The following is a 9,653-nucleotide window of genomic DNA, read 5'->3' on the forward strand; positions in this document are numbered from 1 at the left end:
CTCCTTTGCCTTTTCTGGGGAAAACATCTAGGCCAGAAAATAATATTTTATATTTATATACAAAGAGGAAAAAAGTTTAGTTATGAGACCTACCACTTGAGTAAGTTACTTTATATCTTTCCTTTTTGAATGCTGTAAAATGGAGAGTTTTACCACATCTTACAGTTGTTCTGAGAATAATGTGAGATAATGCACATAAGGTACTTTGCACAGTGATTGCTCTATGGTAAATAACTAACAACTTTAGTTAGTATTACTTTAACACAATAATTAAAAAGTTATTTGCCGGGAGCCGGTGAGGCATTCCGCTCGTGACAAAGGTCATGAGGAAGGAGGCTCGGCATACGCAAAGGTGGGATCGAGCCTCAGGAGTCCGCCCGGATATTCTCGAGCATTTTCCCCCCAAAAAACCAGAGTCTGCCTACTTTATTGCTTTGTGCTCTCACCTCTGACTTTACTGGGGGCTGTCCCCTACCACCATCTCGCTCTCTCTGTCAAAGAGTTAACTTACAGCTCCAATTCATAAAGTTCCTGGGCAATTAGGAGTGTTTAAATCCAAACCCCTCTGATGGCTCTCTAACTCGCCTGACAAGTTTACCTGGACTCCTGCAGCTATGCATACGATTGTTTACAGTCTCCCAGCCTCGAGAGGCATGGGAAGCTTAAGATATTCAAATAGCTTAGAGCCTCTCAGAGAGTTAGAAACTGTCAGAATAAACTAGTATAGGATTTCATTGATGAGTCAATGTTTGTTGCCAAGTTTTCACATCCCCTGAATTGTATCCTTGAATATGTATTAATTAATAGTGGGTATGTAGAAAAAATAAGTAGTGGCCTTGGTGTTAGTAACTTTAGACCCTTAAGGTAATAAATTCTTTCCTTTGTTGTAAACCCATTACACATCCGCTCTATAGGAATGCAATTTTATCTTTGGAAGATGGCGCCAAACCTTAAAATAATTACTCTTAGAGAAAATAAGTCTTTGTTGATAAGTCCTTGTCAAGAGTCATAAAATGTTAGTAGGCCTTCTGGCCAGAAGATGATGTAAATCACCTAAACCATTTGTATACGATACATTTGCAGGAAAGAAACCCTGGTTTTTGATAAGAATCAAAGACTGCTGACATTGCATCCCCTATTATCTTCTATGTGTAACTTAGGGTATATAAGCCCCTGTTAAAAATAAAGCTATGGGCCTTGCTCACCAACGCTTGGTCTCCCCATGTCATTCTTCCCTTTAACTTCCAGCTGAGTCTCCATCTGGAGTGCGGAACCCACCACGCTTACTAATTATGCCTGGGCTAATAAGACCCACTCGAGAAGGTGTCTAGGGTGAGGCACCTTCTGCTATTCGAGAGGGCGCCTGCGACCTGCGTAAGTGGTGCAAACTTCTTGTCTTGAAGTTTTATTGGTCTCCCGCGTAAACCAAGCTACTCAGCTTCTTTTCTCCACTGAATTTTCCTACTGAGCTATCCTCATTCTATTACTCTTTATATCTTTGATAAATAAATAAATAGTCGCCGACGCCATCTCCCCTTCGAATACCCTGGATCAGCCGGGGCTGGTCCTCGGCAGTTATTCAAAGTTTTGATGTAGAATTCTATAAATAACAGCAGGTGAGATAAACAGAATATTCTTAGATAATCAAAGACACAGGGAAAAAAGAGAGAAAATAAACAGTGCATTCAATAGTAAATGATAGCACATACAAAGCATTTATTAAATTCCAAGCATGATCTAAGTGCTTTACATGTTTTAACACACTTAGTGCTCACAAAAATCCTAGAATAGTTTGTAATTTTTATGCAAGAATGCCAGGTTCAAAGAAGTTGCATCATTTGCACAATATTATAGGCACAACCTAAATCTTAATGCAATGTAATTATATGTACTTTTTAATTGATGAGACAGTCTGGGAATTGCTATCCCTATTATAATAATAATGGATTATTTATAATAGAAATCCATGAATTTAGACCCATGTAAATGAACAATAGAGTAGAAAGAAAAACTTGCTTTCAGTAAATGCTAGTTAATGCATTTGAAAAAATACAATGAAAATCAGAAAAATCAACGTTTACAATCCATCATAATAAATAATTAGACAAGAAAGGAAAATAAATGATAATATGTGGTAAACTTTGGCATATGAATGGAATGTTTATACAGTCACAAAACATCTCTACCAAAATACTTCTTAATTGTAAAAAAAAAATAATAAAAGTAACTTTTGAGCAGAAGAATCTAATATTTACAACTGATCAAGTTGCAAAGTTACTGTAAGCAATGAAGCAAATCAACAAGTGCCTAAAAATAGATTTAATAAAAAGCAAACCTATTCATTATTTTGACAGAATTCATAATCTTGTTCTCATCATGAGGAAACTTTAAAGTTAAACTGAAGAATAAAAGAAAAAAATTCCCATAATCTACAAAAAATTTAAGATTATGGAAAATACTAGACAGCATGATAACTGAATGCACTACATGACCTTAAGTAGATTATTTTTCTGTAATAGCTTTATTGGAGCAATCTATTCTTGAGTGAATATTGTGAAAAGAAAGAGAAAAAAGCAGATTTCGTTAGAGGGGAAAGTTGAGTTGACATGGCACTCAGTGGAAACCTCAGGAAACTATCTGTGGGACTGTGGAGAGGGGTGTCCCAACAGTTACTGGGGTTGAATAAAGCATGTTATTATACCCCCACTCTGATCAATCATTGGTGCCTGGAAGCGGGCATGATCTCTTTTGAGGGTTGTTTATTAGCTGAGGTCATTCTACATTATACACACTCAATACTTGATTGAACTATAAGCTTAATTTTTGGCATGTGTAAGGCTGTGACCAGTGCACTAAGCATGGCTGAGAGGAGTTACCCCACATCCGAGGTAAGGGGCAGTGGCCGAGAGTGCCAGGCTGCGATGGTGCAGGAACGGCCGAGAGGAGCTACCCCACGTCCGAGGTTAGGGGCAGTGGCTGAGAGGAGATACCCCGTGAATGAGGTCAGGGGCGGTGGCCTGCTGGGAGGAACTACCCTATGCCTGAGGCCAGGGGCAGCGGCCTGGAGGACCAGCCCCATGTTCAAGGAGCAGTGGCTGCATGGGTGCAGAAGGGCCTAGAGGAGCTATCCCACGTTGAAGGTCAGGAAGGGTAGCTGTGAAGAGATGTCCCTCGTCCAATGTAAGGAGCAGCAGCTGCGCTTTGCTGGAGCAGCCATGAAGAGATACCCCATGCCCAAAGTAAGAGAAACCCAAGTAAGATGGTAGGTGTTGCAAGAGGGCATCAGAGGGCAGACACACTGAAACCATACTCACAGAAAACTAGTCAATCTAATCACACTAGGACCACAGCCTTGTCAAACTCAATGAAACTAAGTCATGCCCGTGGGGCAACCCAAGACGGCCGGGTCATGGTGGAGAGGTCTGACAGAATGTGGTCCACTGGAGAAGGGAATGGCAAACCACTTCAGTATTCTTGCCTTGAGAACCCCATGAACAGTATGAAAAGGCAAAATGATAGGATACTGAAAGAGGAACTCCCCAGGCCAATAGGGGTCCAATATGCTACTGGAGATGGGTGGAGAAATAACTCCAGAAAGAATGAAGGGATGGAGCCAAAGCAAAAACAATACATAGCTGTGGATGTGACTGATGATAGAAGCAAGGTCCGATGCTGTAAAGCGCAATATTGCATAGGAACCTGGAATGACAGGTCCATGAATCAAGGCAAATTGGAAGTGGTCAAGAGATAGCAAGAGTGAATGTTGACATTCTAGGAATTAGCGAACTGAAATGGACTGGAATGGGTGAATTTAACTCAGATGACCATTATATCTACTACTGCAGGCAGGAATCCTTCAGAAGATATGGAGCAGCCATCATGGTCAACAAAAGAGTCCAAAATGCAGTACTTGGATGCAATCTCAGAAACGACAGAATGATCTCTGCTCGTTTCCAAGGCAAACCATTCAATATCACAGTAATCCAAGTCTATGCCCCAACCAGTAACGCTGAAGAAGCTGAAGTTGAACAATTCTATGAAGACCTACACGACCTTTTAGAACCAACACCCAAAAAAGATGTCCTTTTCATTACAGGGGACTGGAATGCAAAATTAGGAAGTCAAGAAACACCTGGAGTAACAGGCAAATTTGGCCTTGGAATATGGAATGAAACAGGACAAAGACTAATAGAGTTTTGCCAAGAAAATGCACTGGTCATAGCAAACACCCTCTTCCAACAACACAAGAGAAGACTCTACACATGGACATCACCAGATGGTCAACACCAAAATCAGATTGATTATATTCTTTGCAGCCAATGATGGAGAAATTCTATACAGTCAACAAAAACAAGACCAGGAGCTGACTGTGGCTCAGATCATGAACTCCTTATTGCCAAATTCAGACTTAAATTGAAGAAAGTAGGGAAAACCACTAGACCATTCAGGTATGACCTAAATCAAATCCCTTATGATTATACAGTGGAAATGAAATAGATTTAAGGGCCTAGATCTGATAGATAGAGTGCCTGATGAACTATGGAATGAGGTTCATGACATTGTAGAGGAGACAGGGATCAGTACCATCCCCATGGAAAAGAAATGCAAAAAAGCAAAATGGCTGTCTGGGGAGGCCTTACAAATAGCTGTAAAAAGAAGAGAAGTGAAAAGCAAAGGAGAAAAGGGAAGATATAAGCATGTGAATTCAGAGTTCCAAAGAATAGCAAGAAGAGATAAAAAAGCATTCCTCAGCTATCAATGCAAAGAAATAGAGGAAAACAACAGAATAGGAAAGGCTAGAGATCTCTTCAAGAAAATTAGAGATACCAAGGGGACGTTTCATGCAAAGATGGGCTCGATAAAGGACAGAAATGGTATAGACCTAATAGAAGCAGAAGATATTAAGAAGAGGTGGCAAGAATACACAGAAGAACTGTACAAAAAAGATCTTCACAAGCCAGATAGTCACGATGGTTTGATCACTCATCTAGAGTCAGACATCCTGGAATGTGAAGTCAAGTGGGTCTTAGAAAGCATCACTACGAACAAAGCTAGTGGAGGTGATGGAATTCCAGTAGAGCTATTTCAAATCCTGAAAGATGATGCTGTGAAAGTGCTGCACTCAATATGCCAGCAAATTTGGAAAACAGCAGTGGCCACAGGACTGGAAAAGGTCAGTTTTCATTCCAATCCCAAAGAAAGGCAATGCCAAAGAATGCTCAAACTACAGCACAGTTGCACTCATCTCACATGCTAGTAAAGTAATGCCTAAAATTCTCCAAGCTAGGCTTCAGCAATATGTGAACCGTGAACTTCCTGATGTTCAAGCTGGTTTTAGAAAAGGCAGAGGAACCAGAGATCAAATTGCCAACATCCACTGGATCATCGAAAAAGCAAGAGAGTTCCAGAAAACCATCTATTTCTGCTTTATTGACTATTCCAAAGCCTTTGACTGTGTGGATCACAATAAACTGTGGAAAATTCTTCAAGAGATGGGAATACCAGACCACCTGATCTGCCTCTTGAGAAATTTGTATGCAGGTCAGGAAGCAACAGTTAGAACTGGACATGGAACAACAGACTGGTTCCAAATAGGAAATGGAGTATGTCAAGGCTGTGTATTATCACCCTGCTTGTTTATCTTATATGCAGAGTACATCATGAGAAACGCTGGACTGGAAGAAACACAAGCTGGAATCAAGATTGCCAGGAGAAATATCAATAACCTCAGATATGCAGATGACACCACCCTTATGGCAGAAAGTGAAGAGGAACTCAAAAGCCTCTTGATGAAAGTGACAGCGGAGGGTGAAAAAGTTGGCTTAAAGTTCAACATTCAGAAAACGAAGATCATGGCATCGGGTCCCATCACTTCATGGGAAATAGATGGGGAAACAGTGGAAACAGTGTCAGACTTTACTTTTTTGGGCTCCAAAATCACTGCAGATGGTGACTGCAGCCATGAAATTAAAAGATGCTTACTCCTTGGAAGGAAAGTTATGTCCGACCTAGATAGCATATTGAAAAGCAGAGACATTACTTTGCCAACAAAGGTCCATCTAGTCAAGGCTATGGTTTTTCCAGTGGTCATGTATGGATGTGAGAGTTGGACTGTGAAGAAGGCTGAGTGCTGAAGAATTGATGCTTTTGAACTGTGGTGTTGGAGAAGACTCTTGAGAGTCCCTTGGACTGCAAGGAGATCCAACCAGTCCATTCTGAAGGAGATCAGCCCTGGAATTTCTTTGGAGGGAATGATGCTGAAGCTGAAAGTCCAGTACTTTGGCCACCTCATGCGAAGAGTTGACTCATTGGAAAAGACTCTGATGCTGGGAGGGATTGGGGGCAGGAGGAGAAGGGGACGACAGAGGATGAGATGGCTGGATGGCATCACTGACTTGATGGACATGAGTCTGAGTGAACTCCGGCAGTTGGTGATGGACAGGGAGGCCTGGCGCGCTGCGATTTATGGGGTCGCGAAGAGCTGGACACGACTGAGTGACTGAACTGAACTGAACTGAATTATCTTAAATTTAGTCTTGGAAATACTGGTTTAATAAATATATGATTATTATAATTGATACAATCCTAGAAAAACTGATTGTGACGTAGTCTCAGTTCAGTCACTCAGTCGTGTCTGCCTCTTCACAACCCAATGGACCACAGCAAGACAGACCTCCCAGTCTATCACCACTCCTGGAGTTTACTCAAATTCATCTCCATTGAGTCGGTGATGCCATCTAACCATTAGTGAATGATTGTCTCAGAATGTTAAAAAATGTATTCGTGTATAACAGCATGAAATCATGAAAGCCTGTGGAAATGCTCTAGATTTTATGAAATGTTAGATTACAACAGACCATAAATTGCAAAGTATGATGATTTGTACAAACTGGATTCTGTATCAAAAATAAAGCTACAAAAATTGAAAAAATTAAACCTAGATTATGAATTATATGCGCTTCCCATGTGGTGCTAATGGTAAAGAACCCACCTGCCAATGAAGAAGATGCCAGAGACTCTGGTTTGATCCCTGGGTCAGGAAGACTAAGAATTAGATAATAGAATTGTATCAGAACTATATTTCTTTTTGTGATAATGGAATTTTGGTTATATGGGGAGCCATATCTTACCTTTGGAGAAGGAAATGGCAACCCACTCCAGTTTTCTTGCCTGGCAAATTCCATGGACAGATGAGCCTGGCAGGCTGCAGTCTGTGGGTTGCAGTGTCGGTCACAACTGCAGCGACTCAGCACATATCTTACCATATTCATTTAAGAATAAAGTGTCATGAAGTTTGCAACATATTTTCAGATGTTTCAGGAATAATGTTTGGGTGTTTGACCACGCAAATGTGTGTGTGTAGGGAGACACAGAGAAAGAGAGATAGAGGAAGAAAGAGAAAGACAGACAGTGGAAACAAAATTAGCAAAATATTAAAAACTTCCAAATCAATCTAGATGGACAGTTTTAGGTACTCATAATATTACTTCCTATACTTAACTGAGGAATTTAATTTTTTTTAAATTAAATTCTGGGAGAAATGAATTTATATCTAGAAAAATATTATTCTTGGAGTACTAAAATCTGCAGTGATTCATTTTTCAATGCCTAAATTTCCTGCCTGAAAGTGCGAACCTGAGCATAGAGGGTATAAAAAGTGGAAAAAATTTTTAAATAACAGAATGCAAAAAGTGCAAACTTTGGGTAACAAAGAGGGGATAAATAAAATATATTAATATATGTCAGATAATGAGTATCAGATGCTATTAAATGGCTGTAAACTGAAATTCACAATGGATGTTAGAAAAGGTGTCACTTAAAAAAAACAAACAAAAAACTATAGCTCAAGGCATTTAAAAGTTTGGTGAAGGCAGGGTAGGTTAAAATTTCTTTACTTCTTGCTGGACGAGCATAGGAAACACTTTTTGTTTAAATATACCTAAAACTGAAATTAGAGTTTGATAACTATATCAGTATTGTATTTTCTAAAGGACTCCACATAGATGAAGATTTTGGAATAATTCGCTTGGAATACACACTGTTTCCAGGCAATGCTTACCTACATTGGCAAATATCAATTTCTTCCAGAGGAGAACACTGAGGGCTTTAAGACCTCTACTTTCTTATGTTACACGTCAAAGATTTGGTAGAGCAATTGAAGTAGAAATACTAAAATATGCTATTCTCTAAAGAAGAAAATTATTTTAATTCAAAAAAGGAAAAAAAGAAAACCAAAAAGACAAATTGTTTTGGTTTGCTTAGTTGCTAAGTTGTGTCTGACTCTTTTTATGATTCTCTGAACTGTAGCCCACCAAGCTCCTCTGTCCATGGGATTTCCCAGGCAAGAATACTGGAGTGCATTGCCATTTCTTTCTCCAGGGGATCTTCCTGATCCAAGGATTGAACCTATGTCTCCTGTATTGGCAGGTGAGTTCTTAACCACTGATCCAGCCAGGGAAGCCCCAAATGACAAATAATGCATTTAAAATGAAAAAAAAAAAAAAAAGAAACACATTTATGATTCCATATTGATCAGGTTTATTAGGAAATTAGAGAAAAGTCTTCTGCATGGAAGTCAAAAGAGAGTTTCTGTGATGGGATCATTCTAATGAGAGATCATAACTAGAGTTCTCAAATGAATTTCACATTCTTCCACTCTTTTGACATGAAATGCAGAAAGGGAAGGGTTGGTGTATCAGATGCAGAGGGCACCAGAAGGCAAGTCTTTAGCAAGATGAAGAATATATGTGGTTCATTCAGAACTGGTGAATCCTGGTGTCCGGGGGTAGAGGATGAGAGTCTTCCATGGCGTCCTCAACAGTAGTAGCCAAAGCCAGAGCCATAGCCACATCCATAGCCACAGCCACAGAGAGAGCGGGAGCCATAGCCGTAGCCACAGCCATAGCCACAGCCCAGCCTGCGGAAGCCAGAGCCGTAGCAGGAGCCATAGCCACAGCCCAGCCTGCGGAAGCCAGAGCCGTAGCAGGAGCCATAGCCACAGCCCAGGCCTCCATAGCCGTAGCTTCCACAGCCGAGGCCGCCATAGTAGTTTCCGTAGTAGCCACACATGGTGTTGGTGGTTGAGGTTGTTCTTGGGTGGAGAAGGAGAGTAGAAGTGTCACTTGAGTGTGGACATTTCTCCCTGCAGAGGGCCTTTTATATGCCCTCAGTGTGGGTGTGACCCACCCCACCTTCATGCCATTGGCTAGCTTTATGACTGATCTAATTAGTTTGTTGTTCACAACCATAGCATGAAACAACAGGGAAATTCAGTAGGCTTGCTGTGTTGACATCCCAGTTTGGATTCCTCTTATCCAATTAAGGAGTTGAATGAGAGGAGTTGCAGACTCACACCTACACAGTCCTGTCCCAGATCACATGTTTTATTTTAACCACCTCGCACCTTCAGTATACTGAGAAAGATATTTGTTGGTCTTAATCTTATTTGCTCTTGACCTCAGTTTATTTCACCAAACTTTAAAAAAATTTTCATAAGACTAACAACTCCTTTTTACCCAAAGATTCTTATCTTCGTGATCCAAATTATCTTCTTCAGGGATTCAATTTCTTCCCTATATTGAAACCATAATGTATCTTTTATTCCCATGATGTTGATCATAATACAACCAGTTAAAATTTCAGTAAATCAAGTC

General features: G+C 40.3%; 1 protein-coding gene across 1 annotated transcript; it reads right to left on the reverse strand.

Annotated features, from left to right (window-relative positions):
• Positions 1–8,514: 8,514 nt before the first annotated feature.
• On the reverse strand, positions 8,515–9,114 carry LOC113898446 (keratin-associated protein 6-1-like). Its single transcript, XM_027551610.1, has one exon. It carries the CDS (start codon positions 9,067–9,069, stop codon positions 8,815–8,817), a length of 255 nt encoding a protein of 84 aa, XP_027407411.1. The 5' UTR covers positions 9,070–9,114; the 3' UTR covers positions 8,515–8,814.
• Positions 9,115–9,653: the final 539 nt, after the last annotated feature.

This window comes from Bos indicus x Bos taurus, chromosome 1 (assembly GCF_003369695.1).
Source record: "Bos indicus x Bos taurus breed Angus x Brahman F1 hybrid chromosome 1, Bos_hybrid_MaternalHap_v2.0, whole genome shotgun sequence".
Classification (NCBI taxonomy): Eukaryota; Metazoa; Chordata; class Mammalia; order Artiodactyla; family Bovidae; genus Bos; species Bos indicus x Bos taurus.